The 17117-nt window shown below is 39.0% G+C and overlaps 2 protein-coding genes across 2 annotated transcripts in view; one reads left to right on the top strand and one right to left on the bottom strand.

The window, feature by feature from the left end:
- Positions 1-1631: 1631 nt before the first annotated feature.
- LOC311112645 (CD48 antigen-like) overlaps positions 1632-17117 on the top strand; it is a gene marked incomplete at its 3' end in the record, with an annotated part of 116198 nt that continues 100712 nt past the window's right edge. Inside the window, exons 1-5 of the mRNA XM_084155789.1 lie at positions 1632-1707; positions 3116-3424; positions 3757-4029; positions 4267-4377; positions 4561-4594. Coding sequence (XP_084011915.1) covers positions 1659-1707; positions 3116-3424; positions 3757-4029; positions 4267-4377; positions 4561-4594 — 776 coding nt within the window. The 5' untranslated portion in view covers positions 1632-1658. The remainder of the gene's footprint in view (positions 1708-3115; positions 3425-3756; positions 4030-4266; positions 4378-4560; positions 4595-17117) is intronic.
- LOC311112898 (SLAM family member 8-like) lies at positions 5325-16804 on the bottom strand. Its single transcript, XM_084156040.1, has 7 exons — positions 16681-16804; positions 11506-11808; positions 10900-11169; positions 10108-10227; positions 9834-9862; positions 6263-6334; positions 5325-6107 (listed from the first exon to the last, which is right to left on the bottom strand). Exons 1-7 carry the CDS (start codon positions 16745-16747, stop codon positions 6030-6032), a joined length of 939 nt encoding a protein of 312 aa, XP_084012166.1. The 5' UTR covers positions 16748-16804; the 3' UTR covers positions 5325-6029.

Here is a 17117-nt window from a genome sequence, read left to right on the forward strand (position 1 = left end):
TCAAGGATTTTGCCTGTGTTTATAGCTGTATTCTGTTTCTTTTTATACTACAAAACTCCCTAGTCCTTGCCGATGACAAGCATACATGATGCAGCCGCCACCATGCTTGACAATATGAAGAGTGGTACTCAGTGATGTGTTGTCGGATTTGTCCCAAACATAACACTTTGTATTCAGGACAAAAAGGTAATTTAGCTTTTGCAGTATTACTTAAGTGCCCTTTTACAAACAGGATGCATGTTTTCGAATATTTGTATTCTGTACAGGCTTCCTTATTTTCATTGTCATTTAGGTTAGTATTGTGGAGTAACTACAATGTTGTTGATCCATCCTCAGTTTTCTTATTGTCACGAATTCAGCCGAGGCTGCCCCTCCTCCTTGCTCGGGCAGGTTTCGGTGTTCGTCGTCACCGCTCCATTTATCATCACTCCATTTGTCTTGTCTTGTCTTGTCAAACACACACACCTGGTACTTGTTCCCTCATTAGTCTGTGTATAAGTGTTCCCTCTGCCCCCTTGTCCTTTGTGAGTGATTGTTTATTGTGAGAGCGAGTGGCTAGGTTGAGTCAGGGTGTGAAACTCTATGTTTGTATTTCTATGTTTGGCCGGGTGTGGTTCCCAATCAGAGGCAGCTGTCGCTCGTTGTCTCTGATTGGGGATCATACTTAGGCAGCCAGTTTTCCTGCCTGAGTTGTGGGATCTTGTTTGTGTTCCGTGTTAGGCTTGTATGTGTGTAGCCTGAGGACTTCACGTTCCGTTGTTTCTTGTTTTGTTTATGTTTATTTGATTTAATAAACATGTTCGCATACCACGCTGCACCTTGGTCTGACCCATCTCTCAACGTTCGTGACACTGACTCCTTCATTCACACCTCGTCACACGTATATCACAACCATTAAACTCTTTAACAGTTTTAAAAACACCATTGGCCTCATGGTGAAATCCCTGAGCAGTTTCCTTCCTCTCCGGCAACTGAGTTAGGAAGGACGCCTGTATCGTTGTAGTGACTGGTTGTATTGATACACCATCCACCGCCTAATTAGTAAATTCACCATGCTCAAAGGGACATTCAGTGTCTGCTTTTTATTTTGTTTTATGTTTAACACATCTACCAATCGGTGCCCTTCTTTGTGAGGCAATGAAAAAGCTCCCTGGTCTTTGTAGTTGAATCTGTGCTTGAAATTCATTACTCGATTGAGGGACCTTACAGATAATTGTATGTGTTGGGTATAGAGATGGGGTAGTCATTCAAAAATGATGTTAACCACTATTGTTGAACACAGAATAAGTCTATGCAACTTATTATGCAATTTGTTAAGCACATTTTTACTCCTGAACTTATTTAGGCTTGCCATAACAAAGTTTAATACTTATTGACTCAACACATTTCAGCTTTAAATTATTTATTTAAAAATGTTCTACAAACAATAATTTGACATTATGGGGTCAATCAGTGTGTTGATCAGTGACACAAAATGTCAATTTAATCAATTTTAAATTCAGGCTGTAACACAAAAGAATGTGGAACAAGTAAAGGGGTGTGAATACATTCTGGAGGCCTTGTATATAACAGAAATATAACCACAGAAGGAAGTTGATACTAGAAATAAGACTCTGTGTCAGAGAGGAACAGGGTCCATTTTTAAAGTCTTGTTGAAGATGATACGTGTAGAACTTTTAGTTCTCTCTCTCCTAACAGTCTTACCAGGTAGGCTTCTTACTCTACTTTTCCATTTTGCTTGATAGTGTTGAGAGCCTCTCTAAATGTCTGTTGTTGTTGATATTGTCTGTCATCTTTGAGGAATTAGCTACAAGAGGCAGGATTGGGGTGAATTCTATTTCAATCTAGGATGTCAATTGAAATTATATTACAGGAATGTAAAGAAAATCTTTGAATTGGACTTTTAAATTATCTCCTGAATTGAAATGGGATTGACCTCAAACCCTGATGAGGGCACTTGCCATGATGTCACCGTTATCACTTTATGAGTGTTGGAGTGTGCCCCTGGCTATCTGTAAAATAATAAAACAAGAAAATGGTGCTGTCTGGTTTGCTTAATATAAGGAATCTGAAATTATTTATACTTTTACTTTTACTTTTGATAATCAGGTATATTTTAGCAATTACATTAACTTTTTGTACTAAAGTATATTTAAAACCAAATACTTTTAGACTTTAACATAAGTAACATTTTACTGGATGACTTTCACTTTTACTTGAGTCATTTTCTATTAAGGTATATTCACTTTTACTCAAGAATGACAATTGAGTACTTTTTCCACTGCTGATGGTGTGTAGCACACATCAACTTTCCTCTGTCTAGTATTACAGTTTTTAGTGACTGCAAAGAAAATGTATTGATCTACTGGGATTTTTAAAACACACTGTTTGGTCTGCTTGGACTCAAGAGATCTTTTTGCAGGCAGTCGTGTTCTTTTGATTAATGTATTTGCAATTTTGACGGTATAATGTAGTTTGGATGAATGCATTTAGGCTTTGAGAAGGCAACTACATTTTGAAAACACATTTCCTGTTTTGCAAAAGGCCACAGAGTTCTGTGTCTCGTGGACTCTGTTTTGAAGATTTACAACATTGTTCCAAAAAATAGTTGTACGTGTATGAGAAAAAGTCGTTTAGGCAAAATGTACTAGTTTTGATACAATGTGTTTAAGGTTAAGATGTCAAACCTCCATTTGATATGTATTGCGAAAGTCTCACCCCATGAACAAAACAGAAAAAGGAAACTCAGAGAAAGTTCCAGACTTAAAAAACATGGTCATGTGAATGAGATAATATCTATACTATTCTAGTCTCAATTAATTGACAGTTATCATAAAACCTGTTATGCTCTTTTTTTTTCTTCTGCTGAATAATTATTAATATAGCTAGTAATGTATGTAGTAATTTATGTTCATACCCTCAGAATATTGATGATGATGATGATGATGATGATTAAGTTGATGATTATTTTATATCCAAAGAGAAACATATACTGTTATATTACTATTATATCAATTATGTGTTTCATCTAGTTATTTGGTTATTCCTGTAAACATTACCGCCATCATCAGACCAGACATTCCATTACAGTAACAGATTGGTTGTTATGTTTCAGTGGTGATGGGAGATACCATTGGTTACCTGGGAGAGTCTGTCACCTTATCTTCTGGAGCCAACCCATCCTGGCACATCACCAAGATAACGTGGTCCATATACAATAACGATACCTGGATTGCAACGTTCAAGGGCAAAAATCGCAACACAGAATGGTTCGGGCCGTTTAAGGGTCGACTGAGTATCAACACCTCGTCTGGTGACTTGGAGATCAGAGATGTTAGGAGAGGGGATGACATGGTTTACTCTGTTCTCCTCACACACGGTCAGGGAGAGCAGCAGATCAGTAAGGTACGGCTCACTGTGACAGGTAAGGGTCTCAATCACAACCGTGCCCTGTTTTAAATGTGCACTCTGTAGGATTTATACAAGATTTGCCTCTAGGGGCGCAAGTGAGACAAAATGCAATCATTGGACATAATTGACCCTCCACACCCAGAAGTAAAAGTTTGGGAATTTTACGTTTTGTACATTTCACTAGTTTGATAGCCTATTTATTATAGGCAAAACTGTTCTTTAAAATCATTTCAAAGTGTTGCTAATTTTTATATCTACTTTATTCAAATTTCATTGCCAGTTTTGGTTATGTAAAATGTGTTATCTATTCACAAGACCTTCCTTTGTTTCTGTTCAAATGTCCAGAGCGTCTCATTGAGCCTAGTGTTCGTAAGGTCTTCAGCGTTTTGAAGGACGGCTACTGCGTGATGGCTCTTCAGTGCTCCTCTACAGTGAAGGACACCAGCTTTTCTTGGGAACCAGAGGCTTCGTTTGACGGCTCCTTCTGGAGGGGGAGTCCCAATGCCAACATATCTGTTGTCTGGTCGTCTTACAGCCCCAACAGAAATGTCACCTTCATATGTACTGCCAGCAATGGGCTCACTAACGCCTCTAGGGTTGTGAGGGAGACATGCCAAGGTACAGTCATTTCTAAGGCCAGGATTTATTTCTGTAACACATGACCTGACCAGGAAAAACTGGTGTATTCATGAACCTTTGGGCAGGGAATTCTTAGGCCAGCCAGCTATGCAGTAAGACAGGGAGGAATTATTGTAGATGCTGGTGAAGCTTGCGGTTGAATTTGTGAACAAAGTGAGGCATTATTTGTGTTCTTACCTTGTTACCACACTCTTTTGTTCTCTCCTATGTCCTCAGATGAACAGCCCAAGCCTGACGTGGTGGTGGACGGGGAGACCCGTGTCCCCGGGATCATAAAGTTGCTCTTAGGATTTCTGTTTGGATGTCTTTTAACATATATTTTCAGAGGTGAGTGGGAGTTAAATTACAACTAATTTTAATTTCTATCAAATTTCACAGTGTCTTGTGTATAAATAAACGTTCCCTTAATTTAAGTTCTAGCTGAAATGAAGACGTGTTACAACCTATATTTTGTGTGCTAGGTGCAAAATAGAAGATATCACTGACTGCCTTGTTTTATGTTTGTCATAGAGTCCCTCACATGCTTATCAATCAGGTTCAACAAGTAAGTAGCTTTTCTTTAGAAACAACTTCCCCCTGTGCACAGACATCAAACAGCTCAACGTCTAGTTTTGATTTACGTTTGGTTGAGTTTGGTTGTCAACTAATATGAATTCAATGTGAAATCAACCCCAAAAAATCAGCATGTCATTGGATTTAGGTTAAAAGGTTGGTGAAAAAAATATGAAATGCCCTTACATTGCTGATTTTTTTCAAATCCAATCACTTTTCCACATTGATTCAATCTCCTCACATAGATTGTTTTGGTTGAAATGACGTGGAAACAATGTTGATTCAACCAGTGTTTGACTGTTTGACCAGTGGGTATGTACATCAAATTTCTATACCAAGGTTTGTTGGTATTTTTTGGCGTTTTTACAGGCGTCGAAGCATCAACCAGGTGGGTGCTACACTTTCGGGATTTGAAAAAAAATCCAGTCTACCTATAGAGAGGAGCTGAACATCGTACTTGACAAAGTGCCTGATGAAGAGCACCTGCCCTGACTGACATTTCTCCCTGGTTGTACCATCTATGCTCCCCCACTCAACCTACTGTCTATCCATTCTGCCTCAATACCTTATCATCTGAAGCTGTTGAATCCAATCGCCCAAGAATCTGCCAGATCCTTTTGTTTTTGTGATCGTTTTTTAAAGTGACTTTGAGATTCTTAAATGAAATCGCTAAATAAAATACATATATTATTATTATTATTATTATTATTATTATTATTATTATTATTATTATTCTGTAATGAAGAGGATAATACACCTGAAATACAAAAATGTAATTTATGTTGTAATTCATGTTTTTCTATCACTTGAAGGTAGCCTTTCTCAAATACTGCACTTTTGTGACTGTGAATCATTATATGACCTCTGCGTTATGATTTCTACAAATCATTATATTTATTAAGATGTTCTCTCCTTTTTCTCAATATGTAAAGACAGTATTATTGTTTTAAGGTCTATTCATTGTCTACTTTCACACAACAAGAAAATATAGTTTGTGAGCATATGTTGAATTGATGGGAATGTGTCCTATGTGATTTCTACAAAGCATGTCTGTGGAATGTAAAATGTTTTACTGTACAATACACATCTAAACTACAATACATACAAATACAAATAAATTGTTTTCAACTCTTGTTGAAACAGTATCACCGGTAATATTTAAGAAAATAGTTTTGTATTGCTATTAGAACCTAAGAATTAGTTATGTAACTCTGAATATCTTGAAAATAACAGGTTGTACCACATAATGATCATGAACAGACGAAGATTGTAGTTCTGAACAAGTAAGCAAAACAAAACAGAAATGTGCAGGTCGTGATGAAATGAAACAGTAACATCTATGTACAGAAGGTACACATGAAGGATGCTGAGGATGCAGAGGGGTCTTTATCTATAGAAGCCCAGCTTATGACCACATCCTGTTCAGCTCACAGTACTTCCTGGTTGGAAGAAGAAGGGGCTTCTGGCTGGCGTCCAAATGTGATCTTGTCATACAGAGTCTGCGGCTAAATGTGACAGGCAACCAAGAAGAAACTGTTTCAGCATTATGAAATGTAGACAATTTCCAAGTAGACTACATAGTCTCCTATTCACGCAGAGACAGTTTTATTTTATTTATGTTCAAAGATATCAGGTATGACCATTCATGTCTCGCTCTCACCGTGTTCAGTCTTGGGACAGCCAGATCACCTACAGTCTCATAGATGGACATTGCCTGACTGTTTGATCTTGTCTGGAATATATACAGAACAAGGTACTTAAACCTATAAACAAAATGGATGAACATTGCACAAAAACACTGCCTATCAGCAATTACAGTACACAGTATAGTGGAATACAGTACACATACAGTGGGGAAAAATAGTATTTAGTCAGCCACCAATTGTGCAAGTTCTCCCACTTAAAAAGATGAGAGAGGCCTGTAATTTTCATCATAGGTACACGTCAACTATGACAGACAAAATGAGAAAAAAAATCCTGAAAATCACATTGTAGGATTTTTAATGAATTTATTTGCAAATTATGGTGGAAAATAAGTATTTGGTCAATAACAAAAGTTTCTCAATACTGTGTTATATACCCTTTGTTGGCAATGACACAGGTCAAACGTTTTCTGCAAGTCTTCACAAGGTTTTCACACACTGTTGCTGGTATTTTGGCCCATTCCTCCATGCAGATCTCCTCTAGAGCAGTGATGTTTTGGGGCTGTCGCTGGGCAACACGGACTTTCAACTCCCTCCAAAGATTTTCTATGGGGTTGAGATCTGGAGACTGGCTAGGCCACTCCAGGACCTTGAAATGCTTCTTACGAAGCCACTCCTTCGTTGCCCGGGCGGTGTGTTTGGGATCATTGTCATGCTGAAAGACCCAGGCACGTTTCATCTTCAATGCCCTTGCTGATGGAAGGAGGTTTACACTCAAAATCTCACGATACATGGCCCCATTCATTCTTTCCTTTACACGGATCAGTCGTCCTGGTCCCTTTGCAGAAAAACAGCCCCAAAGCATGATGTTTCCACCCCCATGCTTCACAGTAGGTATGGTGTTCTTTGGATGCAACTCAGCATTCTTTGTCCTCCAAACACGACGAGTTGAGTTTTTACCAAAAAGTTCTATTTTGGTTTCATCTGACCATATGACATTCTCCCAATCCTCTTCTGGATCATCCAAATGCACTCTAGCAAACTTCAGACGGGCCTGGACATGTACTGGCTTAAGCAGGGGGACACGTCTGCCACTGCAGGATTTGAGTCCCTGGCGGCGTAGTGTGTTACTGATGGTAGGCTTTGTTACTTTGGTCCCAGCTCTCTGCGGGTCATTCACTAGGTCCCCCTGTGTGGTTCTGGGATTTTTGCTCACTATTCTTGTGATCATTTTGACCCCACGAGGTGAGATCTTGCGTGGAGCCCCAGATCGAGGGAGATTATCAGTGGTCTTGTATGTCTTCCATTTCCTAATAATTGCTCCCACAGTTGATTTCTTCAAACCAAGCTGCTTACCTATTGCAGATTCAGTCTTCCCAGCCTGGTGCAGGTCTACAATTTTGTTTCTGGTGTCCTTTGACAGCTCTTTGGTCTTGGCCATAGTGGAGTTTGGAGTGTGACTGTTTGAGGTTGTGGACAGGTGTGTTTTATACTGATAACAAGTTCAAACAGGTGCCATTAATACAGGTAACGAGTGGAGGACAGAGGAGCCTCTTAAAGAAGAAGTTACAGGTCTGTGAGAGCCAGAAATCTTGCTTGTTTGTAGGTGACCAAATACTTATTTTCCACCATAATTTGCAAATAAATTCATTAAAAATCCTACAATGTGATTTTCTGGATTTTTTTTCTCATTTTGTCTGTCATAGTTGACGTGTACCTATGATGAAAATTACAGGCCTCTCTCATCTTTTTAAGTGGGAGAACTTGCACAATTGGTGGCTGAGTAAATACTTTTTTTCCCCACTGTAGATGGGTCGTTCCATGAAAACAGTGCTTGGACATCAGAGTCTCCATAGTAACCACTTTATACATATAATCCAGAGGAACATCCCTTTGATATTTTATGTATAAATTGTACATTTGAATTTTAAAAAGCCTGTTATATTACATTATGTGCCCTTTAGACCACGTGGAGAATTGAATACATCTGATTTTCTATTTGAATAAATATTTGCTAATGTGGCAAAATTCAACATTTTGACATGTCCCTCCATGCACCTTGTGACTTCTAGGAATATTCTTTTTTTTAAACCCTCCCGTAACCCGTACGACGCTGGGCCAATTGTGAGCCGCCCCATGGATCTCCCGGTCACGGCCGGCTGTGACACAGCCAGGGATCGAACCCAAGGCTGTAGTGGTGCCTCAGCACTGCACCACTCGGGAAGCCCTTCTAGGAAGATACTGACCCACTTAACCCCAACATTTCTCCAAGTTTTCACCATTATTGTAAAGCTCTAGTTGTTTTGTTGCTTTAGCAGTAATTTCTGAACATGATTATTTATTTAATGCAATTAGGGATTCATTGATGCCTGTCCCTCATTTTAAGGACAACCCTGTTATGTGAACTGAACTCTCATTTTAATATGATGAAACTATTCCTTTTAAATACGCTTTTCAAAATAAACTATTTTCATCTAATAGTCTAGTACTCAAATCATAGTGTAAAAACAGGTGAGTCATACTTTAGTAAAAGTAAAGCTACCTTAGTAGAAAATGTGAAAGTCACCTAGTAAAATACTACTTGAGTGAAAGTCTAAAACTATTTGGTTTTAAATACACTCAAGTATCAAAAGTAAATGTAATTGCTAAAATATACTTAAGTATCAAAAGTAAAAGTATAACTCATTTCAAATTCCTTATATTAAGCAAACCAGATAGCCATGGGCACACTCCAACACTCAGACATAATTTACAAACAAAGTATTTGTGTTTAGTGAGTCCACCAGATCAGAGGCAGTAGGGATGACCAGGGATGTTCTGTTGATAAGTGTGTGAATTGGACCATTTTCCTGTCCTGCTAAGCATTCAAAATGTAATGAATACTTTTGGGTGTCAGGGATGTGTATGGAGTAAAAAGTACATTATTTTCTTTAGGAATGTAGCGGAGTAAAAGTAAAAGTTGTCATAAATATAAATAGAAAAGTAAAGTACAGATACCCAAAATGACTACTTATGTAGTACTTTAAAGTATTTTTACTTAAGTACTTTACACCTCTGCTGTGTCCATTATTGTCTGTGAGTTTCTAGTGGATAGACCATATGGTTCAAGATAAACTAGCCTAATTAATAAAAAAAAGTATCTAATCAACAGTGGCCATATTTTCAATTAACTCTGTAACTCTTCCCGCTATTAACTTTCTTCACAAGTGCCACCAGTTTGACCCCAGTTTTTTTAAGCGTGTAAAACAAATATAAAGGATATTTGTGCTAAAACCCTCATATTAAACATCAAGTTGATGGTTTGGATTTTGGATTTTTTTTTACAGCTTTGTGATTCAATTGTATTACTTTAAAATCATCTTATTAAATTATTTCATATATTTTACATGTGATAAGGCCACACAGAAGGCCAGAGATAATTACAGATACCTGTGATAATCTGAAATACCAAAAAGGGGCTCTAGTTGTCTAGTGATAAATTACATACAATTCTTGAAAGTTACCAAAATTCCCTTTGCAACCCTGGGTGGAACGACCCACATTGGCTTACACACATTCAGATACATAATAATGGCAATGCATACTTACATCTTTCATTCTTGTGTTGTCAGTTAGATCTGTTGTTTATGACAAGAACAAAATATAAACCAATCAGACAGATTCCACAAACATACCCAGTTATTAATAAATTACCCACTTATGAGGTTCCACACTCTCTTTCCGATTTCCATAATATCCCTAAGCCCAACATTTTGAACAAAATATCTAATTATGCTTATGCCACATCATAAACATCCTAAGAATACACCCAGAGCCTAAAATGTCCCTTTAAGTATAGATGAGGCCCCTATGCTGTACAAACCTGTGTTACAGCGGCCCCTGCAGTAATACACTGCCACAGCTACAGTGAGGATCAGCACCACAGCGCCACCTACTGGTACCCCGATGTAGTTCCAATACCAGGCCAGCAATGTATCATCCTCTATAATACAGATGTGATTAGACTGGTGTTTCTTAAACCTGGTCATGGAGACCCAAAGGGGTCCACGTTTTCTTTTTTGCCCTAGCACTAACACACCTGATTCCACTAATCAACTCATCATCATACCTTAGTGGAATCAAGCGTGTAGTGTTAGGGCAACAACTAAATTGTGCACCCCTTTGGGTCCCCAGGACCAGGACTAAGAAACACTGGATTAGACCAGTGGTTCCCAACTCCAGTCCTCTAGTACCCCCAACAGCACACATTTTATGTTGTAGACCCAGACAACAAAAAAAAACCTGAATTAACTCAATGAGGGCCTGATGATTAATGACAAGTATAATCATGTGTGCTTGTCCCGGGCTACAATAAAAATGTGTAGTGTTGGGGGTACTGGAGGACTGGAGCTGGGAACCACTGGATTAGACTCTGCAATATGCTAAAGCCTGCAGAGTTCTATATTATATCTACCCAATGTAATCACATGTATTGCATAATACTGTATATTATATCTACCCAATGTAATCGCATGTATTGCATAATACTGTATATTATATCTCCCCAATGTCATCACATGTACTACATAATACTGTATATTATATTTGACAACATAAGCACAGAAGCACACTGTATGAAAAGTGTATGGAGTGGATTATTATGATATCTGGTTACCTGGGGTTGTTGTGTCATTACTACACTTTACTGTTGTAGATGCAGATTTCCAACTGACTGAGTTGGAGGCGTTGCAGGTTACACTGATGTCTCCATCTGCTGGTGACAGAGAGAAGTGTATCTGCTGGTCGTCCCTGTACGTCTCATTCCCTCTCTCCCAGGTGTAGGAGAGGTTGGAGCAGACAGACACGTTGCACAGCAGCCACACTGAACAGGACTGGTTGGCCAATAGTTTCATCTTCTTCTGGATCGCCACCTTGGATATAGGCTCTGAGAGAGAGCGAGAGCAAGAGAGAGAGAGAAACAGAGAGATAAACAGAGAGAGAAACACAGAGATAGAGAGAGAGAGAGAGAGAGAGAGAGAGAGAGAGAGAGAGAGAGAGAGAGAGAGAGAGAGAGAGAGAGAGAGAGAGAGAGAGAGAGAGAGAGAGAGAGAGAGAGAGAGAGAGAGAGAGAGAGAGAGAGAGAGAGAGAGAGAGAGAGAGAGAGAGAGAGAGAGAGAGAGAGAGAGAATAGAGAGAGAGAATCATTCTAAATCATTCTAAATGGACCATACCTTCAGGAGAAATACAGGATACAACTTTGGAATAACACAAAGCAGCATACCATGGATCTGAAGATGGATGGTCATGGTTGGAGTCTGTTTTCCTTCGTTTGACGCGGCAGAAACTAGAAATTCCCCTGAGTCTTGCAGTGTCAGTTCTCTGATTGTTAAACTGAAGTTATTTTCGTTCATCTCTAGTCTCCCCTCAAACTGGGATCTTGGTAAGGTAAAGTTATCTTCAAATTCTGCAATGACCATTTTGTTATACTTCCACTCCATTGACATTAAATATTTCCTTTCTAAGCCTGAGGGCAGCTCCACTGAGTCCCCCACTCCTTTGTTGAACAACCTAGAAATACCCACACCTGAAACACACAAATACACAACATGACATTCTGACATCAATCAATGGTTACACTTACACTACAGGGCTGTAATTACTGTGTATTTATTATTCATGTAAGTACAGTGTAGAAAGTATTGTAGTTACTCATTGTTACACTGTACACAGTGTACCTACAGTGTGCCTACACAAATAATGACACAATAATACACTGCAATGTAGAGTGTTACCCCATCAATGAATAGATAATAATGGATTTAATTTAAATAGCACTTTTCCAGGTGTCATTTATACTGTATGACACTTTAAATATCCACATTTAACATATCTTTACATACTTGAGTGTGTGGGTCCTATACTTTACTTTATTAAAGTCCACTCCTCCCCCACATTCAGCAGAACAGGATGAGATTACAGAAAAAGAGAAGTGGGGTGGATCTTTATCAATAAATGATCCTCTGCTCACGTCTAAGTACAAATCAACAACAGTGGGGAAAAAAAGTATTTAGTCAGCCACCAATTGTGCAAGTTCTCCCACTTAAAAAGATGAGAGAGGCCTGTAATTTTCATCATAGGTACACGTCAACTATGACAGACAATTGAGAAAAAAAATCCAGAAAATCACATTGTAGGATTTTCAATGAATTTATTTGCAAATTATGGTGGAAAATAAGTATTTGGTCACCTACAAACAAGCAAGACTTCTGGCTCTCACAGACCTGTAACTTCTTCTTTAAGAGGCTCCTCTGTCCTCCACTCGTTACCTGTATTAATGGCACCTGTTTGAACTTGTTATCAGTATAAAAGACACCTGTCCACAACCTCAAACAGTCATACTCCAAACTCCACTATGGCCAAGACCAAAGAGCTGTCAAAGGACACCAGAAACAAAATTGTAGACCTGCACCAGGCTGGGAAGACTGAATCTGTAATAGGTAAGCAGCTTGGTTTGAAGAAATCAACTGTGGGAGCAATTATTAGGAAATGGAAGACATACAAGACCACTGATAATCTCCCTCGATCTGGGGCTCCACGCAAGATCTCACCCCGTGGGGTCAAAATGATCACAAGAACGGTGAGCAAAAATCCCAGAACCACACGGGGGGACCTAGTGAATGACCTGCAGAGAGCTGGGACCAAAGTAACAAAGCCTACCATCAGTAACACATTACGCTGCCAGGGACTCAAATCCTGCAGTGACAGATGTGTCCCCCTGCTTAAGCCAGTACATGTCCAGGCCCGTCTGAAGTTTGCTAGAGTGCATTTGGATGATCCAGAAGAGGATTGGGAGAATGTCATATGGTCAGATGAAACCAAAATAGAACTTTTTGGTAAAAACTCAACTCGTCGTGTTTGGAGGACAAAGAATGCTGAGTTGCATCCAAAGAACACCATACCTACTGTGAAGCATGGGGGTGGAAACATCATGCTTTGGGGCTGTTTTTCTGCAAAGGGACCAGGACGACTGATCCGTGTAAAGGAAAGAATGAATGGGGCCATGTATCGTGAGATTTTGAGTGAAAACCTCCTTCCATCAGCAAGGGCATTGAAGATGAAACGTGGCTGGGTCTTTCAGCATGACAATGATCCCAAACACACCGCCCGGGCAACAAAGGAGTGGCTTCGTAAGATGCATCTCAAGGTCCTGGAGTGGCCTAGCCAGTCTCCAGATCTCAACCCCATAGAAAATCTTTGGAGGGAGTTGAAAGTCTGTGTTGCCCAGCGACAGCCCCAAAACATCACTGCTCTAGAGGAGATCTGCATGGAGGAATGGGCCAAAATACCAGCAACAGTGTGTGAAAACCTTGTGAAGACTTACAGAAAACGTTTGACCTGTGTCTTTGCCAACAAAGGGTATATAACAAAGTATTGAGAAACTTTTGTTATTGACCAAATAGTTATTTTCCACCATAATTTGCAAATAAATTAATTAAAAATCCTACAATGTGATATTCTGGAAAAAAAATTCTCATTTTGTCTGTCATAGTTGACGAGTACCTATGATGAAAATTACAGGCCTTACTCATCTTTTTAAGTGGGAGAACTTGCACAATTGGTGGCTGACTAAATACTTTTTTCCCCCACTGTATGTGGAAATGCAAACATTTTGGATCCATGAAAAGCTCTATATAAATACCATGTATTATTATCATTATTATTATTATTATTATTATTATTACTATTGTCATTATTATTGTTGTTATTATTATTGTTATTACTATTAAATATATATATATATATATATATATATATATATATATATTTGTAATACTATTATTACTGTTATTTGTATTGTTACTATTCTTTTTATTATTACTAATATTACTATAATTACTATTATTATTATTTATTATTTTATTAATATTATATAATGTTTTTACTGTGTAATTATGCACCAGAAATGCATCATACACTCCATGGGCAACAATCAATCATGTATTATTAACCTTTAAAAAATGTATTCTTTAATTAATTATGAAAAAAATAATGCAGTTACAATGAAGCAAACTTTAATATGTAGGACATATCAGCAGTTTTTCTTGTCCTGCAGTGGAACTTATTATGCAAGAGTTACTTGGTCACACTTTATTTGGATAGTCCCAGATACAGTGCATTCGGAAAGTATTCAGACCGCTTGACTTTTTCCACATTTTGTTACGTTACAGCCTTATTCAAAAATTGATTCAATTGTTTTTTTCCCTCATCAATCTACACACAATACCCCATAATGACAAAGCAACAACAGGTTGTTAGAAATGTGTACAAATTAATAAATAATTAAAAACTGAAATATCACATTTACATAAGTATTCAGACTCTTTACTCAGTACTTTGTTGAAGCAACTTTGGCAGCGATTACAGCCTCGAGTCTTCTAGGGTATGACGCTACAAGCTTGGCACACCTGTATTTGGGCATTTTCTCCATTCTTCTCTGCAGATCCTCTCAAGCTCTGTCAGGTTGGATGGGGATCGTCGCTGCACAGCTATTTTCAGGTCTCTCCAGAGATGTTCAATCGGGTTCAAGTGTGGGCTCCGGCTGGGCCACTCAAGGACATTCAGAGACTTGTCCCAAAGCCACTCCTGCATTGTCTTGGTTATGTGCTTAGGGTTGTTGTCCTGTTGGAAGGTGAACCGTCGCCCCAGTCTGAGGTCCTGAGCACTCTGGAGCAGGTTTTCATCAATGACCTCTTTTTACTTTGCTCCGTTCATCTTTCCCTCGATCCTGAATAGTCTGCCAGTCCTTGCCGCTGGATAAAATCCCCATAGCATGATGCTGATGCCACCATGCTTCACCGTAGAGATGGTGCCAGGTTTCTTCCAGATGTGACGCTTGGCATTCAGGCCAAAGAGTTCAATTTTGGTTTCATCAGACCAGAGAATCTTGTTTCTCATGGTCTGAGAGTTCTTTAGGTGCCTTTTGGCAAACTCCAAGCGGGCTGTCTTGTACATTTTACTGAGGAGTGGCTTCCATCTGGCCACTCTACCATAAAGGCCTGATTGGTGGAGTGCTGCAGAGATTGTTGTCCTTCTGGAAGTTTCACCCATCTCCATAGAAGAACTCTGGAACTCTGTCAGAGTGACCATCGGGTTCTTGGTCACCTCCCTGACCAAGGCCCTTCTCCCCTGATTGCTCAGTTTGGCCGGGCGGCCAGCTCTAGGAAGAGTCTTGGTGGTTCCAAACTTCTTCCAATTAAGAATGATCGAGGCCGCTGTGTTCTTGGTGACCTTCATTGCTGCAGATATTTTTTGGTAACATTCCACAGATCTGTGCCTCGACACAATCCTGTCTCGGAGCTCTACGGACAATTCCTTCGACCTCATGGCTTGGTTTTTGCTCTGACATGCACTGTCAACTGTGGGACCTTATATAGACAGGTGTGTGTTTTCCAAATCATGTCCAATCAATTGAATGTACAGCAGGTGGACTCCAATCAAGTTTTAGACACATCTCAAGGATGATCGATGGAAACAGGATGCACCTGAGCTTAATTTCAAGTCTCATAGCATAGGTTCTGAATACTTATGTAAGTAAAGTATCTGTTTTTTCATTTTTAATACATTTGCAAAAATGTCAAAAAACCTGTTTTCGCATTGTTATTATGGGGTATTGTATGTAGACTGATGAGAATTTGTATTTATTTATTCCATTTTAGAATAAGGCTGTAATGTCAGAAAATGTGGAAAAAGGGAAGGGGTCTGAATACTTTCCGATTGCACTGTAGATGATCTACAGATGGTCATACTATCAACAAACTATCTGTTGAAAAGCAACTGCTTGCTAAGTTCAAGTTAAGGTTAGGTTTAGAATAATGGTTAGGGTAAAGGTTAAGGTTAGGATAAGAGTTAAAGTTAGAGTTAGGGCTAGGGTTAGGGTTAGTAGATAGTTAGTGGAAATGTTGTTGACAGTTATTGAACATCTAAAAACCATCTACAAACGACCTACTTGGGACTATCCAAATAAAGTGATAGCGAGTTATTTTTGTAAGGGACGCCTTAAAAACATTGGATACAATCCAGTATCACCTTACATTTAATGAATGACATGCATCTAGAACATGATCGTAAGATCTCCTGCTTTCCAGAGGCACTGCAAAAGCTATTGATCCAACCACACCATCACAGACGGAATGTGTTTCATTAAAAAATGCAGCATCAAAACACCATATATGTTTGTCTGAATATAGGCAGAGGTGTTATCACACAGTAACAAAGTAAATGTTTTGAGATATCCAACCAATCACTGACAAGGCACTTCAAATTCAACACACACCATGTACAAACCAACAAGGAAGTTAACCGTTTAACAGTTTTCCTAACTTTATTATGCAAGCAAGTACATGTAATAGATACAAAACATGAACAGGAGAAAGTAAAGAATCCATACAATACTAACCATAGTGGAGGATAGAGAGTAGGAGTATTCCCTGTTTGGAGAAGCAGGAGAGGGGACCACCAGACATCTCTGTTAGGTGTTGTGTGTCTGTTTCCTCTGGCTGTACGTCCTCCCTATCTCTCTGTGACTGACTGGTAGCTAGCTAGACTCACCAAAACACACAGAGGAGAGAGAGAGAGTAGAGAAGAGAGAGTAGAGACTTATTTTGATGAGAGCTGCTGTTCTAAAAAAGACTCCCTGTATGTTAGTTGAAAAGGAAGTCACAATCTATAATCGTTCTCTGAAAATACCCCTTCACTCAGCTTGAGAGTTAGACAATGAGGAGTGCGTTTTCGGGGTCTGTTATGCGATGATCAGGCTGATGGTATCAGAACGGTGTGTGTGTGTATTTTCATGTAGGCGTCGTATGCCTGCAGAAGGGTTTGCATGAGTTATCC

The sequence above is a fragment of the Coregonus lavaretus genome, assembly GCF_964263955.1.
Source record: "Coregonus lavaretus genome assembly, chromosome: 39".
NCBI classification, from domain to species: domain Eukaryota; kingdom Metazoa; phylum Chordata; class Actinopteri; order Salmoniformes; family Salmonidae; genus Coregonus; species Coregonus lavaretus.

Bases quoted from the DNA above. Each gene is read 5' to 3' on its own strand.
- LOC311112898 (XM_084156040.1), bottom strand. From the start codon at position 16,747: ATGTCTGGTGGTCCCCTCTCCTGCTTCTCCAAACAGGGAATACTCCTA. The intron at 11,809-16,680 runs GTTAGTATTGTA...TGTGTGTTTCAG, and splicing joins ACTCTCTATCCTCCACTATG to GTGTGGGTATTTCTAGGTTG. The intron at 10,228-10,899 runs GTAACCAGATAT...TCTGTATTATAG, and splicing joins TAATGACACAACAACCCCAG to AGGATGATACATTGCTGGCC.